The following is a 26,287-nucleotide window of genomic DNA, read 5'->3' on the forward strand; positions in this document are numbered from 1 at the left end:
TGACTAGAGAATGAGAAAACAGCTTTGAACTCTGTGCCTTAATTTTACTTTTGAAATTAGAAATGTGGTACGAGTTGTATAAAGAGTTCGTGGAAATATTATTATGCGATGCACAAAGACGACTTGATCTCTTGCTATGCATGATCGACATAATTAGTTAACTAATGCTTATAATTACTAAATTCAATGTTTGACGCAATTATAAAACCAGCTTATCTGGCCTCATGCTTTAGATCGGAGATGATGTATTTACCGGTTCATAAAATATAAAGTGCATGAGGTTTTTACACGTTATTTTAATGTTGAATTTTGAATTTCTCATTGACAACTATGAAATTAACATAGCAAGAATTACTTTCAATGCAATATTAGCTTAAATTTTTAGAAAATACTTCTAAATATTGACTTATCCTGTTATCCTTAAATTCGTGTCTCGTACGCATTGCCTCCTTGGCGGCAGCACCGCTACAGACCTACAGTTGCCGAGTCCCCTATGTCAGTCGAACCCGAGTAAATTACTAAATACGCTACGTAAAATGAAATAATGGATGAGCACATGATTAATTAAGATTATATTTGACATAGCTTCGAATCGAAAATACTTTAGAGCTGGATATTTTTAACTCCATGAATCTATGGATCCGAATTTACGATTACATTGATAATACAGGTATGAATCTATTTTTTATTTTAAATAAAATATGAGAATTTATATCACTACAGTTTAATATACAAACTTCAAATCCATCGTGAAATGTCAAATAGTATCTAAGTATTAGCTTTAAAAATTTAAAAATGAATTAATACTTTTTAAGATAATTTTTCTATAGATTTCTTAATCGTGTACGAACGAACTAAGCAAATTTGGTTTACCGTGCGTCCGTGCCGTGCAATGAAGCATCATCCGTCCAAGGCGTGCAAATCACAGGCCAGGATTAGGGTCCATTCGGCCATTCCCCCAAACCAAATTAGGCCTACTCCATCCTGATGAAATTGGTCGCCTCAATTCCGCCTTACAACATTTGGCCCACAGATATTTTTCCCTCACGCGAGGCGCTCAACGGAGAGAACTTGTGGCCCAAGACAAATGGCCCAATATAAAAGGCCTAATCTCATCGCTTGGTGGCCCAAGCCACCCACCCACCTCTGCTATCTTCCAAACCAAACTTTCCTCCTTCCGCTTCCAAATCAATCCCCACAGCGCAGCAGCGCACCTCCGCCTCCTCGCCACCGGCAAGCCGCACCTCCGCCTCTGCCTCCGGCCTCTCCAATGGACGCGCTATGGTGCGACCTCAACGCCGAAGTCCTCCGCCTCGTCCACAAGCGCCTCCCGTGCCTCGTCGACTGGCGCAACATGCGCCGAGCCTGCAAGTCCTGGCGAGCTGCCGTCGCGGCGCCGGCGCCGCCGCAGCAGCGCCCGGTCCCGTGGATCCTCGTGCCGAGCGCCGGCGGCCCTACCTTCTCGTGCGCCGTCGGCGGCTGCCGCAGACACGACTTCGGCGTCCCGGACTACGCGCGCGAGGCGCGCTACTTCGGCACGTACAGCGGCGGCTGGCTCTTCCTCAACTTCGGCAACACCCGCGGCCACGGCCAGCACGTCCTCCTCAGCCTCCGCACCAAGTACCGCATCGGCCTCCCCGGAATTGTCTACCTCCACCTGAATCCTGAATTCATCAGGGACATGGTCATGATAGCCGCGACCCTCTCCTCGCCGCCGGAGGACGAGCACTGCATCGGCGCCGCCATCAGCTCGTACTGGCCGCCCGGGATGAATGGTGCACGCGTGCACGCGTTCTGGCGCATGCGGCGTCAGGTCGCGGTGATGCCGACTGCTATCGAGGGCGTCATCGGACCAATTCTGGAGGATGTCATACACCACAAGGAAGCCTTCTATTTCCTCACCGCGCAAGAGCACCTCCATGTTTTCGCGCTACCGGAGTTCCGAGTAAACCATCGCGGCCATCTGCATATAGCACCCATGGAGATTCGCAGCTTCCCGCATGATGGTCGTGATTACGACAGACGCGCCGTTGCTCGCTACCTGGTGGAGTCCCGCGAGAATCTCCTGATGGTGGTCAGGTTCGTCTCTGATCCTCCCCAAATGCCACCGAGGACGTCGGCATTCAAGGTGTTCGAGATGGTGGAGCTGCCCATCAACAACGGCGAGGCCCGGTACGCGTGGAACGAGCTGGAATCGCTGGGTGGGAGGATGCTGTTCGTCGCGCGAGGCTGCTCAAAATCCTACGAGGTGGCCGATTACCCGGGGTTGGGGTTCAGCGCCGGCGTCTACTTCCTGGACGACGGGAGAATCTACGACGAGTTCACGGTCCTCGATGACACCGCACGGCGCTACCCCTGCAGAGACAGCGGCAAGTGGCTGCTGGGGGCGGCGGAGGCGGACAACTTCTTGCCGGAGCAAGCCCTGTCGAGCTACTCACCGCCGGCTTGGCTTCTCCCCTGAGCGCGTGCTCATGTTAGTTTGATCGTCGTGGCACAGGTAATGTTTGCTGCCGATCTTGTTGAAATCTGCTTACAGCGAGTTGTAACAGTTGCTATTTTCATTCGTGATCTGATTTTGCGGCTGTTGATTTGTCCAGTTAGTATAATCCATGATGTTTCATTCTATTTCGAGCCTTCGAGGCCCATTCGTTCTTGCAATTGCCCGGTCATATTTTCTGTACCTTCTGCTAATTTTCGATGCTTCGTGATTTCAGAATGGAGAAATGGTTGACTTGGATTGCATTAGTGCATCATTGTATTACAGTCGATTCTGCAGTGTGAGAATGCGTTTAGTTAACACCAGCACTTGGCTTTTTCTTTTCTTTTTTTTTTTGAAGAAAAGGCAAGCTGCCAATTTTCATTGAATAGAGAAGGAGTAAAACTGTACAAAGGCGAAAACGAGCTCAAGACCTTTGGTCCGAGCTAACTAAAAGAAAGCCAATTATGAAGATTTTTCGCCCCAAGTTTTGGCCTCTTCCTTGATTTTAGCTAGAAGGGAGGTGGTCGATAGATCTTTTTGCTGAAAGGTTCTGCGGTTTCTCTCAGTCCAGATCTCCCATGCGACCAGCAGGATCAGTGTGCGAAGAGCCTTCTTGGGTGCCTCCTGGATGTTTGAGGTAGCCTCCCACCATTCTAACACCGTGGAGGTTTGCTGCTACCGACATGGTTTCAACCCCTCACACGCCGTCCATTCCGCAATTGCCTCCCAGATTCTCTTTGTGTATCTACAACCCGCGAGAAGGTGTAGGGAAGTTTCTTGAGATCGACGACATAAGGGACATATGGAACCGTTTGGCCATCCTCTGGTTGCTAGTCTGTCGGAGGTTCATACTCTGTTTTGGATGATTAGCCATGCGAAGGTTTTGCACTTTCGTGGCGCCCAGGTCTTCCAAATTAGGTTATTAAAGTTGGTGGCTGTGGTGCCGAGGAGTTGCGCATTGTAGGCCGACGTTGCCGTGTATTCACCATGGCTGGTAAGCTTCCATGTTATTTTGTCATCCTCTTGCTCTTCTAGTTGTAGCGTCTGAGTGGCGGTCCAGATTGTGACAAGTTGGTCAATTAAGTCTGTCGTCCATCCTGCATTTGACGGCAGGTCCAAATCATGAAGCCATTGGTCGGATTGCAAGGCCTGCTGGATCGTCTTGTTCTTTTTCTTGGATGCTGCATAGACTAGAGGAGCTACATCTTTCATTCTCCTTCCTTCCCACCAGGCCGAATCCCAGAAGCTTGTCTTTTCACCGTTTCCAATTGTTATGGAGGTGGCAGCCGCAAAAAGGAGTTTGTCGGTATCGTCACATGGTGTGCCGGTTCCCACCCAGGCTTTTTCCGGTGATTTCCATTCGTGCCAAAGCCAACGCAGACGCAAAGCTCTCGCGAACTTTTCTAAGTTTAGGATGCCCAGACCTCCGGAGGCAGTGGGAAGGCAGGTTCGCGTCCAATTGACTTTACATTTTCCCCCCGTCAAAGCTTCCCCGCCCGCCCAGAGGAACTTCCTTCTTTGCTTGTCTAGAACCTCGAGGGACTCCTTGGACGCTTTTAGTCCTGTCAGAAGGAAGACAGGCTGCGAAGTGAGCACCGCCTTTACCAGGGTAGAACGTCCCGCGAGCCCGACGTGCTTCCCCCGCCAGCCAGCAATACGACTCATCGATTTGTCATAGAGAGGTTGGAGATCGACTTTGCGCAGTCGGCCTGTTGTCAAGGGAAGTCCAAGATACTTCAATGGCAGGTTTGCTCTGGTTGCTGGCGGGTCATGGAGGATGTCGTCTAAATCCAGGTTTTCGCACCTGATCGGAGCCACATGTGATTTTTGGAGGTTCGTGCATAAGCCAATTGCTTGACCAAAGCGACCAAGGAGATCGGTGAAGGCTTGTACATCTTCTTTGTTCGGGTTTATGAAGACTGCTGCGTCATCTGCGTACATAGAAGTACGGAAGCGTACTGCTCTCCCCCGCAGTTTGCTTATCACCCCTAGTTCAGTGGCCATGTCCAATAAACGTTGGAGGGGGTCAATCGCTAGGATGAAGAGTAGAGGTGATAGAGGGTCTCCCTGCCGTAATCCTTTGCCATGCTTGATTGCCTCTCCTGGTGTGCCATTCAGGACGATCTTTGAGGCGGAAGCTGAAAGTAGGCCCGTTATCCATTCACGCATTTTGTTGGGAAACCTCTGTTTTGCAAGAGTGCGAGGAGGTAGTCCCACCTGACCGAGTCGAAGGCTTTGGATATGTCTAGCTTGAAGAGGAGGATCGGTCGTTTGGTCCTGTGATGCTTCCTGACCATGTTTCTTACATACATAAAGTTGTCATGTATGCTTCTCCCTCGAATGAAGGCGCTTTGATTCGTCGAAATCAGCGAGTGCATTAGGGGCCGTAAGCGGATTGCTAGCACCTTGGAAAAGAGCTTCCCGAAGCCATGAACAAGGCTTATAGGTCTATAATCTCCTATTCCTTCCGCTCCTTCTTTTTTGGGGATTAGGACCACATTGGCAGAATTCAGGAGGCTGAAATGCTTGTTCCTTGCATCATGCAGTGCATTAAAAGCGGCCACCACATCGTTTTTTATGATGCCCCAACACGACTTGAAGAACTTCCCCGTGAAGCCATCTGGGCTTGGAGCTTTGTCGGCAGGCATTTCTTTTATCGCTTTGTGAATCTCTGCCTCAGTGAAAGGATCATCAAGCCCGGAGAGGTCAAGCGGTGTGTACCCTAATTCCGGCCAGTTGAGGTCGCAGGACCTTGGCTCCGGTTGCCCCATAACATGTCGGAAGTGTTCGGCGATGACAAGTTCTTTTTCTGCGTGCGTGACAGCCCAACCATTTTGCTTCTTTAGGCGGTGGATGTGATTTTTCCTTTTCCTTGCATTAATCTTGCGATGAAAAAACTTTGTGTTGGCATCTCCTTCTTTGATGTTAGTGATGCGCGCGGCTTGCTTCTTCCTTGCTCTCTCAATAACTGCAAAGCCGAGGAGCCTCCTCTTGAGGCCCATACGCAGCCTGTACTCTGCTTGTGTCAGCTCACGGTGCTCCTGTGCTACATCAAGATGGTACTTGGCTTTTTCTTAATCTAACCATGCTTTGCATCAACTGAATTTCAACGAAGATGAATTGCATCTCTTCAGAGGATCCAAGCAGAATCCTTCCAACGGGTGCTACAAATTTCATACTACTACGCAGTCCTTTTCACCTGTTCATAACTTCCAACGGGTTCTGAATTTACTGATAATTAACAATGAGATGACACTATATACAAGGAGTACTAATATTGTTCTTAAGACTTGCTATTACAGGTATTCTTTCAGCTGTACTCTATAGTCCATAGCAGAAAACGCTTCTGAATCAGATTTACATGAATGCAATTTTATATCTGATCTGATGAATTCCATGAAGTCATAAATTTGCTATTCATGACATGAATTGCATTAGCGCAACATTGTATTGCTGTCAGTTATAATGCAATTTGAAAATGTGCTCAATTAGCAGTGCTTAATTTCCAAGATAGAAGCATGTTTTGCATGAAATGTATTTGCATTGAAGGTGAATTATTGCTTCTACAGCCTGCTTTCAGTTGCTTGTTAACTGCCCAAGATGGGACTGAGGCTGGCTACAGCCTCTCTTTTGAAGGACATGGATTGCATATATTTCATAACTCAACTGCTAGTCTTCTTCACTTGTTCATAATTGTGATTCCAAGCTTCTCAAAATATCCGAACTGAGATATTTTCAGCATCAGTTTGAGAAGCTTGGCATCACCGTCGAACTACTACTCACTGCCGGCTTGGTTTCCCAAGTAAGATCGAGCTTTCTGCCGATCGATCTGGATGAGATGTGCTTGCCTCACATCGAGGCGTCCGTGTGATGTTGTTGTCGTGCTGATCAGTGAACTGTTTTTGTTGTTTCCGTTCCAGCTCTGAACCTTTTCTGTTTTTCTTTGAGCCAACTTCTGAAGTTCACATATTTGCAGTTGTTGATTGTCCAGTAATCCAGTTAGTACAATGTACTTGCAATGCTGGACCTATCATAACATCTCTTCAAGTATTTTAGTTTCTGGTATGGGTTGGATTGCATTAGTGCACCATGCTGCATATATAAAGTGGATTTTCAATGAGGAGGAATTGTTTCTGCAGCTTTCTTTCAGTTGCTTCAATTCTCTTCTGAGGAGATCTAGTCAGAAATTCAGAATCCTTGGTGGATGCTACAAGTTAGTTTCAACACTCAGCTTCTTAATTTGTTATACTGAGATAACATCGTCATCATGCACCGGTTTGAGCTACCTGTGCAAGAAGTAAAGCTTTCTTGATAGCACTAGCTGCTTTAAGATAAGTTATATGGGGGTTACTCAAGTTACCTAGTAGTAAATGATCTGTCCTGTGCTATTTGTTCTTTTGCAATTACTATTGTTGATACCACTGGATTTATTTTTCCTGTGACATTATTTATTCCTGGACTATGTACATGATGTAAAAAGTTGAGTATTAGTAACAGGTGAGATGGTTATTTGTCCAATGTGGTCATCATCTTTTGAAGCACAGATTGGTGGATGAAGGCGAGGATGGCTTTTCGGACGGGCTACAGGAGCATCTTCGACAGTGTATTCGCGCTAACATGTTGGCTGCTGTGGGAAGAACGCAATGCGCGTGTCTTTGAACAGAAATTTCGAAGCATAGAACAGCTTGTGCAAAATATCAAGGAAGAGGTCATCGTCTGGAAGACGGCAGGAGTGTTCACAACGTGCAATAGCGAGATCACGTAATATGCATTGTAATTTGTAGAAGTTTTCTGGCTTACCGGGTTGGGGCTTTTGCCCCAATCTGTTTTCGACAGCATACTGTCGTTGTAAGCTCTTTAATTGTAATGTACCCTTCCTTTCTTAATGAAATTGGTCGACCGAATCTTTCGGCCGACCCGGCAATCTTTTGAAACACAACCATACAGGTATGTGGTAGGTGCTTTATTGCTTTGTTCACTGAATCACTGCTACTGAACAGAGGATGTTCTGCTCATCTGTTAAGGGTTGTCCATTTTCAGAGAATCACTTCTCTAAAAATTGTAGCAATCTGTCTGATATCTCTGATGGTACAGTCAAAACAGTTCATTAGACGGTTGGTTGCTTAATTACTTATTATACTAAAATGCCAAGCAATGCTTTTGCCGTGAATTACTGATTCACGGGGCCATGGCATGACAACCGAGGTTGATTCAGATTTCAGAATAGCTCTGGAATCCCCAGAAATTCCTTATTTCAAGAGAGAGAAGGGTGTAATGTGCTAAAATGCTGTCACACGCGACACTAATCCTTCTGGTATTTTAAGCGTTTATTATGGGCTTCTTATAAGACCAAAAGAATTATTTGAGAGATTAATGACATTTAGCTCTGCGGTATCCTGAATTCCTGATGAAATGATCACTTTAATTCTGTGTCGTTTTACTCTAAAAAATATGAGTCGAATTTGAGAGATTCTTGTAGTACACAGGCTACACAGCAAACACACAGCAGCGACTCAAACCTTCGGGCCCAAGAATACTGGCCCAATAAATAAGGCCTAGTTCTATCGTTTGGTGGCCCACCTCCTCCTCCTTCCAAACCAACCCACCATCTCATTCCGCTCTCCCTCTCAAAAAAAAAAAAAAAAAATCCCATTCCGCTTCGAAAAGCAGAGGAATCCCGCACACACAGCGCATCGTCTCGCCTCCTCTCCTCGCCACCGGCAAGCCGTGCCTCCCGCCTCTCCAATGGACGATGCGCCATGGCGCGAACTCGACGCCGACGTCCTCCGACTCATCCACAGCCGCCTCCCGTGCCACGTCGACCGGCGCCGCATGGGCCGAGTCTGCCGCAACTGGCGCGTCGCCGTCGCGCCGCAGCAGCCGCCGCCGCCGCCGCTCCCGTCGATCCTCGTCCCGCGCGCCGACGTCGGGCCTTCCTTCGCGTGCGCCATCGCCGGCTGCGCCACCCACGCCTTCCGCCTCCCGCTCCCGGCCGACGCGCGCTACTTCGGCGCCTACGACGGCCGGTGGCTGTTCGTCGAGTTCGGCCAGACCAAGGACTACGCGCTCCTCAGCCTCCGCACCCACCACCGACTCCGCATCCCCTACCCCTACGTGTCCTGGGCGACGGTGGCCGCGACCCTCTCTTCGCCGCCGGAAAACGAGGACTGCCTCGCCGCCGCCGTCTGCCACTACTGCCAGGAGACCGGCCCGCGAGTTCATAGATTCTGGCGCATGGGGCAGCATCAGGCTGCGTTGAAGAGGACGAGGATTTCTGTTCCTACCATCATGAGCGCAACAAATCTGGAGGATGTCATACACCACAGGGGAGCCTTCCATTTCCTCACCGGAAAAGAAAACCTCCATGTCTTTCCGGTGCCGGGCTTCCACGAAGACGGCAACGGCAACCTGGAGATACCGCCCATGGTGATCCGTCGCTTCTCGCGTAGTGGTCGCGATTACGACGGGAAGAAAGTCGTCGTGCGCTACCTGGTGGAGTCCGGGGGGTATCTCCTCATGGTGGTCAGGCTCGCTCCGTTTCCTCCTCTTCAAGCGCCGCCGCCGCCGAGGACGTCGGCGTTCAAGGTGTTCGAGATGGTGGAGCCGCCGCCGCCGACGCCCATCAACAGCAGCGAGGCCCAGTACTCGTGGAAGGAGCTGGATTCGCTGGGTGGTCGCATGCTGTTCGTCGCGCGAGGCTGCTCCAGATCGTACGACGCGGGCGACTACCCGCGGGGGCTCGAGTTCACCGCCGGCGTCTACTTCCTGGACGACGGGAGGCTCTACGGCGAGGAGAGAGTGATCGGGGCCGCCGCCGAGCGGCGCTACCCCTGCAGAGACAGCGGGAAATGGCTGCCGCTGCCGGCGGCGGCGGCGGCTGGGCGTGTGGACAAGCTCTTGCCGGAGCAAGCCCCGTCGAACTACTCGCCGCCGGTTTGGATTCTCCCGTGAGACTGCGTGTTCATGTGCTTGCTGCCAATCTGGCTCACCTCAGATGTTACAGTTAGTTCTCCTTCTGACACGATTGAGATAACTGTTTCGATCGTGATCTGAATCTGATATGATGAAGAATTGATGATTGTTGATTTGTCCAGTTTCATTGCAGTTTGGATGAATGTATTGATGTTTCAATATGAATGTATTGATTTTTGTATTGATGTTTCAATATGAATGTATTGATTTTTTTTGAACGACTAATATGAATGTATTGATGTTTCATTGCAGTTTGGAGATCCACGTGTACTTGCAACATTTCTTCCGTGCTTTTTCTGATGTTTTTACCGTGATACTCTTCATGATTACTGAATGCAGAAATGGTTGGCGTTCATGTGACTGGGATTGCATTAGTCAGTGCATCACTAGCTTTGCATCAAGTGGAAATCGGAGAATTGCTTCTGGGCTTGCTTGCAGTTGCTTCTCTTCTGATGATCTAACGAGAGACCCCAGTGGATGCTACGAATTAATTCCAGAGCTACTAATTCAGTCATCATACTGACATAACTAAGCCGCATCAGTTTCAGCTAGCCGTGCAACATGCTGACCGTGCTACATGTTCAGAAAAGTGAATGGGAATGCAGAGACAGATATAAAGAAACACGTCTTCCGGCTAGCTCCACAAGGTGGTGGATTAGACGACCTGAGTTTAAAGCCTCAACTCTTCTAATTATTTAATATTATGTCCTTTCCTAATATTCGCGTCTTGGGAATGCAGAGATAAGCATCCTCTCCATGATTCCCAAATCTACCGTTCACGTGTTACTGAAAGCTTCAGGTATCTTCAGATAAATACCAACTCTTAACTGTTTAACCAATTCCACTGCTACTAAATTGTACTCAACATTACATCATGCACATAATATAGGAATAAATCGTGGCACGTTACTATTAATAGTTATGAGTTTTCTATGCGATACATTATTTATGACAAAATTTATTTTTAGATAATGGAATAAAAGAATATGTATTTGTTTTATTTTTAGAATGTCATAAAAATGAGGAGCATTCATAAAAAAATAGGACTACCAATGCTCACGATATTTTAAATGCCCCCATAAAAAATCTACTATCATATTAAATTTCAAATAAAAAATTTAATTTATTACATTTGTTTATTTTTAAAACTTATGTCAAAATTTTCCGTACTAATTATTTAGTCTCATTAGTTACATAAAATGCACATACTGTGCACTCAAATGAAATTTTCAATAGTTTTTGAAACTAATATTCAAACCTAAATCATCAAGATCATTAAGGGGTGTGTTCGGAACCCTTGGTTCCCAACACTAAGTGCCCGCACGGAAAATGGAGCAGCGATTAGCGGGTGATTAATTAAGTATTTGTTAATTTTTTTCAAAAATAGATTAATTTGATTTTTTTAAGTAACTTTCGAATAGAAACATTTTGCAAAAAACATACCGTTTAGCAGTTTGAAAAGCGTGCGCGCGGAAAGCGAGAGAGATGAGTTGGGAAGAGGGGCTGCCGAACACAGCCTAAAGACATTTGCCAACAAACTTAATAGTGAAATGAAGGAAAATATAATGGCAGGGATGTAAGGGGGTCAAGTTGAAATTTCAGGAGTATAAAAAAGATTAAGTGAGTTTTCAAGGGTATATGGTGAATTTACTCATAAGTATAAGCGAGAAATTCATTTTATCTTTTTTGTAAACTAATTTCAAAACAGTTTGAAAGGTGTTGTTAAGCTTTAAACATCAACATACTTTTTGCCTAACTTTTAATCGACCTCAGTTCGACTTTCACAACACAGATAAATTAATTCGACTGCACTATTTGCCCGAGTTGAATGTACCCTTGTAAAATTCTCTCTCCTACTACCCCTTCGTCTCATCTTTTATTTCTTATTTGCGTTCTTATTAATTTTTCACTCAATTTTTCAAAAGGTAACCATCTTAGCCCCATCCTCGCCCTCCTCCACCCACTTGAAATTGTGATAATTTGAATTTTCCTAAAAACTTAATATAAAAATAAATTGTGCCAAAAACTTATTTGTAAATAAACCGTGATCTTAGAACCCTCAGATTTGGCGCTGAGCTCCATCATCTAAGCGCCACTGATTTTAACGCTAGCATCTTGTCTGAGTTGGCACGGATTCATCGGATCATCAAAGGTCAGCGCCATCCCCAATGGCACTGACCTCTGCACCATTGTGTGCTCAAGATATATACTCCCTCCGTTCCTTAATATAGGGCGTAACTGCATTTGAGCCCAGTTCCATAATACAAGGCGCAGCTCCTAGTTGCATGCAGAAATTGATTAGTACTCCTGGGCTCCTGTGTTGAGCTGTTGCATGCATGCAGAATTAACTGTGTTTGGCTTTTAAAAAGCCCCTCTCTCTCACTGCTTCATGGCTGCATGGCTGCAGAAGTCAGGTGCATGCTGCATGGCTCTTAATTGAAACAGTTTTATTGGTCTTTGCAATACAACACTCACGCCCTGTATTAAGGAACGGAGGGAGTAGGAGGGAATCGAAGCTATATTGCCGGTCGACCGTGCAAGTTTTAAGGACAAATACCTGGGGCTACCAACTCTCCAAGGAAGAATGAAATCTATGCAATTCCATCCAATTAAGAGAGGTTTGCTATCAGATTAAATGATTGGAACGAGAGGTATTTATCTGCAGCAGGAAAAGAAGCCTTGGTCAAGAGCATGTGGTCCAAGCATTACCCACATACACAATGGGGGTGTTCAAGATGCCAGAACGGCCCGACAAGATCTATTCGGTGAATATGGCTCTTACTTCCTTCGGATTATTTCTCAGTATGGATTTGGCTATGGCTTGTAACTCAATACCCCTCCTCGCACGCAGGGGCATTGTATATATAGCGTGGATCATATCATCTTTTTTTCAAGTAGAACTCGGAGATAAATCACGACACAAGCCTAAGAAAACCTTATCTTTCCCGAATAGGACTCTAACACCTATTCTGAGAAGATAGCTTAGGTAGTGTTTGGATCCAGAGACTTAACTTTAGTCTCTGTATTTAGACACTAATTTAGAGTATTAAATATATACTACTTACAAAACTAATTATATAAATGAAAGCTAATTTGCGAGACAAATTTTTTAAGCATAATTAATTCATAATTAGAGAATGTTTACTGTAGCATCACATAGGCTAATCATGGATTAATTAGGCTCAATAGATTCGTCTCGCGAATTAGTCCAAGATTATGGATGTGTTTTATTAATAATCTACGTTTAATATTTATAATTAGTGTCCAAACATCCAATGTAATATGAACTTAAAAGTTTTAGTCCCATCTAAACAGGGTCTTACTTCTTTGTTTGACATATTTTCTTAATAGAAAAATATCTTCTCGTATACAATAGGGTATATGGCATCGTAGACTTGTAGTATTACATGAATCCGTATATAGGAGTTATGCCCCTTATCCTTGACACTGACTCAAAGAACAAAGATTGGCACTATAGATTTATAAAATATTCTAAAATTGTCAGCTTAGGATATGTGTGCCCCCACCGGAAAGCACGTATATCGCCCAAAATATTTTGTTGTTTTTCTTTTCGATTTTTTTTAATTTGGTCAGAATTTAGTCATATTCATTTAAATAATTTCGTTCAAAAAGTTTTGAAGTTACCAAAATTTAGGTGGTGACCACCTAAAATCCAAAATTTTGCTGTAGAACAAAAGTGTAAACCCTGCTTTTGAGTTGTTACAGATCGTCCCAGAACTGAGTTACGCATCATGTGTACTAAAAGACGTCGGAAGGACGGCACGTTGATCGAGAAGGCTCACCGCCTGGTGGCAGCCCGGCTTCTTGGTCAGATCTAGATACTCAATGTAGTCTCTTGACGCGACCAGCACCTCCGTGCTCCCCTCGACCGGCCGGTAGAACATCACCAAGTCGGGGGAGAGCCTCACTGATTCTGGCACAGTCGTCGTCGTCGTCTTCGTCTCCCCATTGTCCTTCAAGATCGCCTTGATCACCTTCTCCGACAACGGCCGTGACCACGGCGCCGGTACGATGATGGCTCCCTCCTCCGGCGCCGGCGCCGACCAGAAGAGAGCACGGTACCAACCACCGTCGAACAGGGACGGCACCCCGGCGGCCTCATGTCGCGGCGGCCTGACATAGGTGATCGGCGGCTGGTCATCGTCATCGGCATCGGCATCGGCATCGGCATCTGAGCGTGGCTTGATATGGACCGTGGGCTCGTCGCCGGCACAGTAGTCGACCACGAACACGTGGTCCTCGGGGATCAAGAACATTCTCCATGGCTTGTGTGCTCTCGTCGTCTCCTCGTCTTCGTCTTCCTGGTCTGGTGGTGGAGGTGTGGAGCCAGCTGATGCTTTTTTCATCGTCTCGTCGACCTGTGGAGGGTGAGACGTTGGAGATGCGGCTTGCTGCACTGGTGCACCTGCCACTTCGTCTTCACTTCTCTTGGGGGTCTCCTTCTGTGAGTGATCGAAAAAGACGCAAACAATTAAATATTTATTTGTATAGTTTCAGTGAAATCAATAGGCTAATTTTCGAAAATACGTACGAAAGGGACATGTTTATCGGATATTTGAAACACTCTCATAATTAACATTATATTGATTGATATTTGGGGAGAAGACGTGCTCTATATATCAGCGGTCGCAAAATTTCAACAACAAAATGAATTCAATTAATGAAATCTTAATTATACAAAAGGCAGAAAGGTAAAGCTACTCATTAATATCAGTTTCCGCATAGTTGTTTTCTCATAAGTTTACTTTATACTTTAAAATATGTTTTTTTAGAGGTCAGCTAAAATGATATGGCTTTTGGAATAAAGACACATACATGAAAACCCTGGTCCACACAGCACGACATGCTGGGGAGGCCAACTTACAATATGCCTTATGCAATTTTAAAATACTACTACCTCTGTTTTACATTATACTCACTGCATGCATGTTTGGCGAATCTAAACAACAGATACATCTATTATGTATTTTATAGTCTAATTTATATGAATATTAGTGAATCTAAGCAAGGGATAGAGAGGCTAATAAAATGCACACGGTTATAATGAAGATAAACGAAAACTATATAATATGTCATAGACAAAATATAGTTCTTAAATACTTTTAAAAAACAAATATAGTATTAAAATATATTCAATGATGGGTTTAATAAGCTAGTTCGGTGTTATAGATATTACTATATTTTTCAAATTTTAATTTTTAAAAAAATTCAAAACATCTTATATATAAAATTGAGGGAGTCATAAGTAGTGCGTTTGCTAATAAAAGTATATATACACACGGAAATAAATTGAAGTATTAATTCTTAGAGGCTGGACCTGGACGTCGTCTCTCATTGTCACCGCCAGTTGAACTCTCACCGTGTGGGTTGGTGATTCTGTAAGTCATCTCCTTAATGATTCCGGGGTTTTTGGACAGCATACTTGCGAAGCCATGCATCATCCCAGAGTTGTATTTTGTCTTGGTTTTCTGCATAAACATACTCCTCAAATATTTAGAAACGGAAGGAGTATATAGGGACGCGATGAATTATCAACACGTAATGGCAATGGTAACTAATTTGATTAGCCGTTGTTGCATGCAGGCTGCAGCTAGCGGCTAGCTTTAATCGATATCGATCGATCGCGTGATGCCGTGATCGCGTATGATAATTAATTACAGAGATGAACTTACCGATGATCTGCTCCAGCTTGGCGGTCAGTCTCATCATCTCCGTTTCCTGCAGGGACGAGGAGCTAGCCCCAGGCCCAGCTGCAGAGAGGACGGAGGACAAGTAGACGACGGCCGAGAGAAGCACCGCCGCGTGGACGCACACCGCCAATGCGACCGCGACGCGCCTGTATCCCCCCCGTCGTCCGGGCCGCATGACCAGGGCTCCCGCGGCAACCGCCGCGGCGACGGCGACGGCGACGGCGCAACGCGGAGGCCAGCGTGCGTAAGGTTTAAGGGGGCCGCGACGCGAGACTGATTGGAACTTACTATATATCGATCGGTTACCCTTTCCGATCGTATATTGTGTTTGTTGGTGCGATATGTTCCCGGATAGGATGCGTTTCGTGCGTTCGTACGTAGTCTTGGTGTTAGATAATGCAGTGTGCGTGTGTAAATCTTATCATGTAATCCGTTGGTTCGTGCGCTGAGGAGGAGTAGTTAGCTGTAGTTATCCTTTGGTTGTTGTATTCTTATCTAGATTACATCTCCTCCTTAGTAGCAACTGAACACAACAAACTTATAATCTCCTAGCCGGTTGATGGCTCTATTTAACACGTACACGCGGCCCTCACGAGGGTGATAACGCTTCCACATTTCTTCACTCATTTCTACATGGTATCAGAGCAATAGGCTCTTAGATCGATCTGCCATGGCGAGCTCATCCTCGACCACAACCGCGAATCCGCTGATCGGCCTTCAGGTTCCTGAAAGGTTGAACAAGCAGAACCACGCGATCTGGCAAGCGCAAGTTCTCGCTACTCTTCGGGGTGCACGGCTTGAGCGCTACATCACCGGTGAAGCTGCTCCGCCGATGGCTGAACTCGTCACCACTGACAAAGATGGGAAGACGATGACGGCAACAAATCCTGCTTACGAGACCTGGCTGGCCACGGACCAGCAGGTGCTTGGGTACCTTTTCTCCTCCTTATCAAAGGAGGTGATGACTCAAGTTGCTGCATCAAGAAATGCAGCGCAGGCCTGGAGGGCCATCGAGGATATGTTTTCCTCCCAGACGCGAGCGCGCGCCATCAACGTGCGCCTTGCTCTCACCACGACACAGAAAGGTACGTCTTCCATTGCGGAGTACTTTGGAAAGATGAAGAGCTTAGCAGATGAATTTGCTGCCTCTGGAAAACCACTGGACAATGATGATATGGTCGCCTACATAGTGAATGGGTTAGATGAAGATTACAATTCAGTTGTTTCTGCTCTTGTTACTAGGGTAGAACCAATTACTGTTTCTGAGTTGTATGCCCAGCTTTTAAACTTTGAAAGTAGATTGGAACTTCAACGCAAGGGCTCCTACTCATCCGTGAATGCGGTGAGCAAAGGGGCCCGTGGTGGCAGCTTCAACCGTGGCCGCGGTGGTGCAAATCGTGGCCGCGGAAAAGGACGCGGCAATGCGCCACAAAACTCTGGAGGAGGCCGTGGCAACAAGCCGCGCTGTCAGCTGTGCTTCAAAGTCGGCCATGTTGTGGCCGACTGCTGGCACAGATACGAGGAGGACTTCGTCCCTGATGAAAAGTTTGTGGCAGCAGCAACATACTCGTACGGTGTGGACTCCAACTGGTATATTGATACTAGTGCTACAGATCACATCACAAGTGATCTAGACAAGCTCACCATCCGGGAGAAATACAAGGGCAATGATCAAGTTCACACTGCAAGTGGTGCAGGTATGGCTATTAGTCATGTTGGTCAGTCCATTATTAAAACCCCTGCTCGAGATCTTTACTTGAATAATGTCTTACATGTTCCTGAAACTACAAAAGATCTAATTTCTGCTCATAAACTTGCGCATGATAATCTAGCTTATGTTGAACTTCACTCAAAATTCTTTTCTGTAAAGGACCGAGCCACGAAGATGCCTCTTCTTAGAGGGTGCTGCCACCAAGGCCTTTATCCCGTTCCATCTTCCAAGTATTCATCCAGAATAAAGCAAGTCTGTGGTGCTGTGAAACCTTCCTATGAGAGATGGCATAGTCGGCTTGGCCACCCGTCACCCGCAGTCGTTGCAAAAGTCGTTGCTAGTAATAATCTTCCATGTTTAAGTCAGTCAAATAAAGAGTCTGTTTGTGATGCCTGTCAAAAGGCTAAGAGTCATCAATTACCTTATTCTGAGTCTATTCATAAGTCTGAGTATCCCTTGCAATTGGTGTTCTCTGATGTATGGGGTGTTGCCCCAGAGTCTGCAGGGAGATACAAGTACTATGTTAGTTTTATTGATGATTTTAGCAAATTTACTTGGATTTATTTATTAAAGTTCAAGTCTGAAGTTTTTAGCAAATTTCTTGAGTTCCAGGCTCTTGTTGAACGCTTGTTTAATAGGAAGATTATTACTATGCAAACTGACTGGGGTGGCGAGTATCAAAAGCTCCACAAATTTTTTGCCCAAGCCGGCATCACACATCACATATCATGGCCTCACACACACCAACAAAATGGTTCAGCCGAACGAAAACATCGCCACATAGTGGAAGTAGGACTTGCCCTACTAGCCTTTGCAAGTATGCCATTAAAATTCTGGGATGAAGCATTTTTAGCAGCTACATATCTCATAAATCGCATACCTAGTAGAGTTATCAACTTTGCTACACCTCTAGAAAAGTTGTTCCAACAAAAACCGGATTATTCCTCTATGCGCATTTTTGGGTGTGCATGTTGGCCGAATCTTAGACCATACAATGCCCATAAGCTTCAATTTCAGTCTAAACAATGTGTTTTTCTTGGCTATAGCAACTTTCACAAGGGGTTTAAGTGTCTTGATGTGGCTGCTGGCCGTGTCTATATCTCTCGAGATGTTGCCTTTGATGACACGGTGTTCCCCTTTTCTAACCTCAATCCTAATGCCGGCGCAAAACTTCATTCTGAGATCCTTCTCCTTCCATCTCACCTTCAGAATTTCCAGCCTGCTGATCATGGGGGTGATAATGTGACTGATCAACAGACTAATTCAGCTGCTACCACTAATGCCACTAATAATTTTTCTGGTGCAAATGGAAGTGATGATGCAGGATCTGGCGAGTTGGAGCTTGCTCCTTCCGGCAACACTGACCATGATGATGCAGGTGTTGTCAGTCAAGGCAGCGACAGAACGGAAACACAGGCACAGGAGGACAGCGATGGCACCCCTGCTCCTTTGCCGAGTCAACTACAAGCAGCCACGTCGCCTGCTCCTTCGCCGAGTTCACCGCAAGCAGCCACGTCGCCTGCCCCTCCGCCGAGTCAGCCGCGAGCAGCCACGTCGCCAAGACGAGGCGTGAGTGCGCCTGCTAGTGCGCAACACAACGCGTCCATGGGACCTTCCTCGGCATCAGAGGTGCCGACGCCTCCTATGGTAGAAGATGTGGTCAGACATAGAACCCGCTTACAGTGTGGGATTCGAAAAGAAAAGGTATACACTGATGGCATAGTTAGATATAAATATGCTGGTCTTACTTCTTGTGGAGAGCCACAAAATCTAGATGAAGCTTTAAGAAACCAAAATTGGAAACTTGCAATGGATGCAGAATATATGGCACTACTGAAAAATGAGACATGGCATCTGGTTCCTTCTTCTAAAGACCAAAATATTATAGATTGTAAATGGGTTTATAAGATTAAAAGGAAAGCAGATGGAAGTCTAGATAGATACAAGGCTCGCTTAGTAGCAAAGGGTTTTAAACAGAGATATGGTATAGATTATGAGGATACTTTTAGTCCAGTGGTCAAGGCAGCCACTATAAGAATAGTTCTTTCTCTGGCAGTATCTAGGGGTTGGTCTCTTCGTCTGTTAGATGTGCAGAATGCATTCTTGCATGGACTTCTAGAGGAAGAAGTCTATATGAGACAACCACCTGGATATGAAAACAAGGCTATGCCTAATCATGTATGCAAACTAGATAAGGCACTATATGGTTTGAAACAAGCACCTAGAGCCTGGTATTCTCGTCTTAGTACTAAGTTATGTGAGCTTGGTTTTATAGCCTCAAAGGCAGATACATCATTGTTCTTTTATAACAAGGGCTCTGTCACAGTATTTGTGCTTATTTATGTTGATGATATTATAGTTGCTAGCTCAACCCCAGATGCTACTTCAGCCTTGCTAAATGATCTTAAGAAGGAGTTTGCCTTGAAAGATTTAGGAGACTTACATTATTTCTTGGGAATAGAAGTTCACAAGAGCAAGAATGGTATTCTGTTGACACAGGAGAAATATGCCTCTGATGTGTTGAAAAGAGTTGGAATGGAAGATTGCAAACCTGTAAGTACTCCTTTATCTACTAGTGAAAAATTGTCTGTCAATGAAGGTACAGTTCTTGGAGAAAATGATGCCACACATTATAGGAGTGTTGTTGGTGCACTACAGTATCTTACATTGACTAGACCTGATATTTCTTTCTCTGTTAATAAAGTGTGTCAGTTTTTACATACACCAACTACAGTTCATTGGGCTGCAGTAAAAAGGATCCTTAGATATCTGAAACATACTATTGATCTTGGTCTCAAGATAAGTAGAACTTCTTCATTGTTGGTCAGTGGTTATTCAGATGCTGATTGGGCAGGATGCTTAGATGACAGGCGTTCTACTGGTGGCTTTGCTGTATTTCTTGGAACAAATCTGGTACCATGGAGTGCTCGCAAGCAAGCCACAATGTCTCGCTCTAGTACAGAATCTGAATATAAAGCGTTGGCTAATGCAACTGCTGAAATTATGTGGGTACAATCCATTTTACAGGAACTTGGAGTCCAAGCACCCAAGGCAGCCCGACTGTGGTGTGATAATCTTGGAGTGACGTATTTATCGTCAAATCCGGTATTTCATGCAAGAACTAAGCATATTGAGATAGATTTTCATTTTGTACGGGAACGAGTATCTCAAAGATTATTGGAGATTGCTTTTGTTCCTACTCAAGATCAAGTAGCGGATGGTCTGACAAAACCACTGCCGTTGCAACTGCTTGAAAAGTTCAGATACAATCTAAACCTAGAAAAGTTAAGATTGAGGGAGGATGTTAGATAATGCAGTGTGCGTGTGTAAATCTTATCATGTAATCCGTTGGTTCGTACGCTGAGGAGGAGTAGTTAGCTGTAGTTATCCTTTGGTTGTTGTATTCTTATCTAGATTACATCTCCTCCTTAGTAGCAACTAAACACAACAAACTTGTAATCTCCTAGCCGGTTGATGGCTCTATTTAACACGTACACGCGGCCCTCACGAGGGTGATAACGCTTCCACATTTCTTCACTCATTTCTACACTTGGCTCTTGACACTCTTAGAGTTTCTGACCGGCCAACTGCCGTGTCCATATATGTAGGGGTACAGGTATTTTCCGACTGCACGTCCGACGAGAGGTTTATGGGAAAAATATGCGACAGAAATTAAAGTGGGATGGCTGATACTGTCCAATTTCGAATCCGAGCCTATAAAGAAATATGAGTTAGGATATGGGAAGAGTTGCATCCACCCGTATATCCCATGTTATGAAATATATATGAAAATCCCAAAATCTTTGCTGTCTTGATGATACTATTTCTGATCGATTTCATGGATACACAAGTTACCTCGCTCGTAGCAAGTAATTAGTCACTGAATTTGTTTTTGTCCGTTCTATGATTCATTCATATACATGATGCAGAATGTTGAGTACGTCAGTAAGCACTAACACATACGGATGGGTTAACGTTTGAGATGGGTTATTGTTCCACTGTGATCATCTCACTACTACTGAACAGAGAATGTCCTGCTCTGCTTCGACACAAGGAGAAAAGCTGATACACATAGAGGAAAGGATGCTTTCTCTGAATTTCCTCGTTTACATTTCTTAACTTTGAGGCATCCTGGCCAATGGTGCAGTAAAAACAGTTCATTGGAGTGTTTGCTGCTTAATTACTTATTTGGAACGCCAGGCCGTGCTTTTGAGGAAAATACATGAATATGCACACATACGAGTTAACTAGGGCCCTGTTTAGTTCCAAAAACATCACATCGAATCTTTGACACATGCACGGAGTATTAAATATAGATAAATTAAAAAACTAATTGCACAGTTAGGAGGAAATCGCAAGACAAATCTTTTGAGCCTAATTAGTCTATGATTAGCCATAAGTGCTACAGTAACCCACATGTGTTAATGATGGATTAATTAGGCTCAAAAGATTCGTCTCACGGTTTTTAGGCAAGTTAAGAAATTAGTTTTTTCATTCGTTTTCGAAAACCACTTCCAACATCCAGATGATTCATAGTTTTGGAACATCGAAAAGGTTCTCTCTCTTTTCAAGAGAACGTGCAGTCTGACAAAATCACAAAATGTACTGTTAGACAGATGCTACACGTTAAGAAAAATGAATGGGGAATGCAGAGATAAGCATCCTCTCCATGATTCTCAAATTTGCCATTCAGGTGTTACTGAAAGCTTCAGATATCATCAGATAAATACCAACTCTTAACTGTTTAGCCAATTCCACAGCTACTAAATTGTACTCAACATTACATCATGCATATAATATAAGAATAAATCGTGGCACAGAAAGTAGAATTGGTAGCATCAAAAGTAGTACTGGTACAGTACTACAGTAGTACCTATAGAAGAACAAATAAAACACAAACGATCTGCATCTTTCACATCTAGCTGAAAAGCCTGAAACTGATTAACTGAAATCAGTCCCCAGAAGCAATTCAGCTTCATTGCAAATCCATTTCAGGCAATGCACACGATTTTATCAGGAAAACAAAAGCACGAATAATTGAGCATATAATTTTCACATTACATTATAATCGACTTCAATATAATGCAGCATTAATGCAATCAAAGCCATGGAATCAGATAATTTCTGCACTAATGTAATCCATCAGATCGGAGACTAAGCACATCTCAGACAAATCAACAGCAAAGCAAACCTGTACCACGACGATCAAACTCAACACGGGAAATCTCAGGGAAGAAACCAAGCCGGCGGTGAGTAGTTCGACGGGGCTTGCTCCGGCAAGAAGTTGTCCACGCGTGGAACCGCCTCCGGCGCCGACGCCAGCCACCTGCCGCTGTCTCTGCAGGGGTATTGCCGCAGATTTGGATCCCTGAACATTGCCACCTCGCCGTAGAGCCTCCCGTCGTCCAGGAAGTAGACGCCTTCCTCGAACCCCGGATGCCTCGCCACCTCGTACGATGTCGAGCAGCCGCGGGCGACGAACAGCATGCGGCCTCCCAGCGAGTCCAGCTCCACCCAGTCGTACTCGGCGCCATCGTTGTTGGTGGCGGCGAGTGCCGTCGATCGCCTCGCCATCTCGAACACCCTGAACTCCGACGTCGTCGTCGGCGACGGCGGCGAGGGGCGGAGAGGACCAGCGCCAGCAGCGATCCTGGCCACCATGAGGAGGCGCCCGCGGGACTCCACCAGGTAGCGGACAACGGCGACGTCGTCCTCGCCGTAGTGGCCGCGCCCGCGGCGAGGGAAGCGGCGAATCTCGATGGGGGCTATGTCAAGCTCCTCGTCCTTGAAGTCGTGGAACTCGGATACTCGAAACACGAGGAGGCCTTCTTCTCCGGTGAGGAAGTAGAAGGCATCGTCGTAGTGTATGAGATCCTCCAGGCCTGATGCCGACCCCGCGTTGCTGGCGTCATCGCCGTTCGCCACCATCGCGGGCAAGACTCCCATGCGGAAGAACGCGTAGATGGACGGGTTGGTGACGTCGGGGAAGTGGGAGAGGATGGCCGCGCCGATGCAGCGTTGGTCCTCCGGATGCGACGAGATGGTCGCCGCGAACATGACCACGTCCGTGTCCTTGTCCGGCGGCCGATCGTCGAGGTGGAGGACGTCGGGGATGCCCGAGGGGAACTCGTCGCGGAGGATCGCGTTCTTGGTTGTCTGGGCGACGGCGAAGAAGAGCCAGCCGCCGGGGTGGGCGCCGAAGCAGCGCGCGTCGCGCGGGATGTCCGGAATGTGGAAGCGGTGGGTGGCGCAGCCGCGGAGAGCGCACGAGAAGGAGCGCTCCCCATCTCCCAGGAGGAGGATGTACGGGAGAGGCCTCTCCTCCGGCGGAGGCTGCAGCGGCTTGACGGCGGCGCGCCAGGCGTGGCAGACGCGGGCCATGGTGCGGCGGTCGACGAGGCACGTGAGGCGGTTGTGGACGAGGCGGAGGGATTCCGCCATGAAATCGCGCGCGGGAGCTACCGCGTCCATGGGAGAGGAGGAGGCGGAGGCGACGCGTGGCGGTGGCGGTGGCGAGGGTTGGGCGGCGGAGGAGGTGGTGGAACGCGACGAGGACGCTTCGTCGTTGTGCGCCATGTTTGAACTTGGCTTCTGGAAACAGGGGAAGCTTGGGGTGGTTTGGTTTGGAAGAAAAAGCAGAGAAGGCCAGCCTTTTGCCAGCCGAGCAAGAAGTTGGGCTTGGGCCCAGTTTATCGTGACGGTTTGCTTGGGCCTGAAGTTTCGATCGCTGCACTTTGTTGAGCATTTCTTCATGGGCCTAAAGAACTTTGGATCTGTATGATGAAGTTAATTGGCCCGTTTATTCTTTCGTAATTATATATGCCGAGAAATGAATGTCAGCTACAGAGGAATGTTGTGCTGAGGGAATGTTTCATCTCATCATCTGAGATCCATGTGTCATGTATGCAGGAGTACTACCTTTTCATAACATCTCTTCAGTACTTTTCTGGCATTTTTACCATGATGGACTTCATGATGACTCAATGTAGAATGGTTGGTGTTCATGACTTGGATTGCATTGGTGGCCGCCGCCTGCTCCACTGCAATGCGGTGTTCTTGTATGAACTTTTCAGGATTAACGCAATTGTCTCCTGGCATGAACGTGCAGAACTATTTTGTACCATCAGAGACATCAGACAGATGCTACTACTTTCAGAGAAATCAGAAATGAAATGGGCAACGCTGAGAAAACCATACTCATTGTGTAGCACTTAACTTTTTTTCTGAACAGATGAGTAGAACATCCTCTGTTCAGTAGCTGTGATTCAGTGAACAGAGCAACAAAGCACCTATCACATACCTGTATGGCTGTGTTTCAAAAGATGATGACCACATTGAACAAATAACCATCTCACCTGTTACTAACACTCAACTTTTTACATCATGTACATAGTCCAGGAATAAATTATGTCACAGGAAAAATAAATCCAGTGGTAACAATAATAGTAATTGCAGAAGAACAAATAACAGACATATTATATACTACTACGAGGTAATTAACTTGAGTGAAACACCATGCAATTGATCACAAAGCAGCTAGTACTATCAAGAAAGCAAAGAAACGATCAAATTCTTGCAAGATGACGATGTTATCTCAGTATGACAAATTAAGAAGCTGAGTGTTGAAACTAATTTATAGCATCCACCAAGGATTCAGAATTTCTGACTAGATCTCCTCAGAAATGAATTGAAGCAACTGAAAGAAAGCTGCAGAAACAATTCCTCTTCATTGAAAATACATTCTATACATGCAGCATGGTGCACTAATGCAATCCAACTCATGAACACCAACTGTTTTCTGCATTCTGTAATCATGAAGTATATAATGGTAAACATACCAGAAACTCAGAACGTACTGAAGAGATGTTATGATAGGTGACATAGGTCGATCCTTGCAAGTATACAATGGAACATCACAGATTGTACTAACTGGACAATCAACAACAACTGCCATATCTGAAGTTCAGAACTGGCTGAAAGAAAAACCGAAGAAGTTCAGAACTGGAATGAAAACAACAACTGTTCACTGATCACTGATCAGCACCACAACAACATCACACGGACACGTCGATGTGAGGCAAGCACATCTCATCCAGATCGATCGGCAGAAAGCTCGATCTTACTGGAGAAACCAAGCCGGCGGTGAGTAGTGGTTCGACGGGCCTTGCTCCGGCAAGAACTTGTCCACGCGGGGAACCTCCCCGGCGGCCGCCAGCCACTTGCCGCTGTCTGTGCAGGGCCAGCAGGGGCATCGCGGCTCATCGGCGGCGGCGGCGGCAGCCTGATCCACGAACACCGCCGCCTCGCAGTACAGCCTCCCGTCGTCCAGGAAGTAGACTCCCTCGTTGAACTCGGCGCCCGGATACTTGTTCGCGTCGTACGATCTGGAGCAGCCTCGCGCGACGAACAGCATCCGCCCACCCAGCGACTCCAGCTCGTTCCAACCGTATGGTGCCTCGTCGTTGTTGATGGGAGTTTCCAGCGGCGGCTCCACCATCTCGAACACCTTGAACGCCGACGTCCTTGGCGGCAGTCGGGGAGGATGAGGAACGAGCCTGACGACCATGAGGAGATTCTCGCCGGACTCCACCAGGTAGCGAACAGCGATGGCTCCGCCGTAATCTCGCCCACCGCGCGAGAAGCGACGAAACACCATGGGTGCTATCTTCAGATTGCCATCGCCGTCTTCGTAGAACTCTTCTACTTCAAAAACATGGAGGTGCTCTTGCGCGGTGAGGAAATAGAAGGCTCCCTTGTGGTGTATGACATCCTCCAGAAGTCGCCCAGCAATGGTGTTAGTACAGGTCGTCGCCACTGCAATCTGCTTCCCCATGCACCAGAATGCATGAACGCGTGGACTATACAAGCTGGCCCGGTGAAAGACGATGGCGGCGCCGACGCAGCCCTTGTCCTCCGGTGGCGAAGAGAGGGTCGCGGCGACCATGACGATGTCCGTGTCGAAGGCTGGTCTCCCCGCGAAGTCCCAGCGGGCGATGTCGGGTAGGTAGAACCGCTGCTCGGTGCGGAGGCTGAGGAGCGCGTGGCGCTTGATCTGGCCGAAGGCGAGGAAGAGCCAGCCGCCGCCGTACGTGCCGAAGTAGCGCGCGTCGTCCGGGATGCCGAAGCCGTGCCCGCGGCAGCCGGCAATGGGGCACGAGAAGGAAGGCCCGTCTGCGCCGCGCGGGACGAGGATCCACGGGAGCGGGCTCTCCGGCGGGTGCTGCTCCCCCTTGACGGCGGCGCGCCAGGTGCGGCATACGCGGGCCATGCGGCGCCGGTCGACGAGGCACGGGAGGCGCTTGTGGACGAGGCGGAGGACGTCGGCGGTGAGACCGCACCATGAAGCGTCGTCCATTGGAGAGGCGGAGGCGCCGCTTGCCGGTGGCGAGGAGGCGAGGCGGAGGCGCGCTGCTG

The 26,287-nt window shown here is 46.8% G+C and overlaps 3 protein-coding genes, 1 long non-coding RNA gene and 1 other non-coding gene across 5 annotated transcripts; 3 read left to right on the plus strand and 2 right to left on the minus strand.

The window, feature by feature from the left end:
* The first annotated feature begins 1,270 nt into the window (after positions 1-1,270).
* LOC127775027 (uncharacterized) lies at positions 1,271-2,491 on the plus strand. The gene has a single exon (XM_052301329.1). It carries the CDS (start codon positions 1,271-1,273, stop codon positions 2,459-2,461), a length of 1,191 nt encoding a protein of 396 aa, XP_052157289.1. The 3' UTR covers positions 2,462-2,491.
* A 4,552-nt stretch (positions 2,492-7,043) lies between these two features.
* LOC127774260 (uncharacterized) lies at positions 7,044-9,430 on the plus strand. The gene is made up of 2 exons (XM_052300506.1): positions 7,044-7,098; positions 8,169-9,430. Exons 1-2 carry the CDS (start codon positions 7,044-7,046, stop codon positions 9,428-9,430), a joined length of 1,317 nt encoding a protein of 438 aa, XP_052156466.1.
* A 4,394-nt stretch (positions 9,431-13,824) lies between these two features.
* Positions 13,825-15,283, minus strand: LOC127774770 (uncharacterized). Its single transcript, XR_008017811.1, has 3 exons — positions 15,145-15,283; positions 14,790-14,940; positions 13,825-13,914 (listed from the first exon to the last, which is right to left on the minus strand). It is a non-coding gene; the product is annotated as an uncharacterized LOC127774770 (long non-coding RNA).
* Positions 15,284-16,318: 1,035 nt separating this feature from the next.
* LOC127775275 (small nucleolar RNA Z247) lies at positions 16,319-16,457 on the plus strand. Its single transcript, XR_008017946.1, has one exon. It is a non-coding gene; the product is annotated as a small nucleolar RNA Z247 (small nucleolar RNA).
* A 5,642-nt stretch (positions 16,458-22,099) lies between these two features.
* LOC127775074 (uncharacterized) lies at positions 22,100-26,271 on the minus strand. The gene is made up of 3 exons (XM_052301387.1): positions 24,997-26,271; positions 23,833-23,969; positions 22,100-23,646 (listed from the first exon to the last, which is right to left on the minus strand). The coding sequence occupies exons 1-3, from the start codon at positions 26,226-26,228 to the stop codon at positions 22,100-22,102; spliced, it is 2,916 nt and encodes a 971-aa protein (XP_052157347.1). The 5' UTR covers positions 26,229-26,271.
* Between the last annotated feature and the right edge of the window lie 16 nt (positions 26,272-26,287).

Source organism: Oryza glaberrima, chromosome 5, assembly GCF_000147395.1.
Source record: "Oryza glaberrima chromosome 5, OglaRS2, whole genome shotgun sequence".
NCBI classification, from domain to species: domain Eukaryota; kingdom Viridiplantae; phylum Streptophyta; class Magnoliopsida; order Poales; family Poaceae; genus Oryza; species Oryza glaberrima.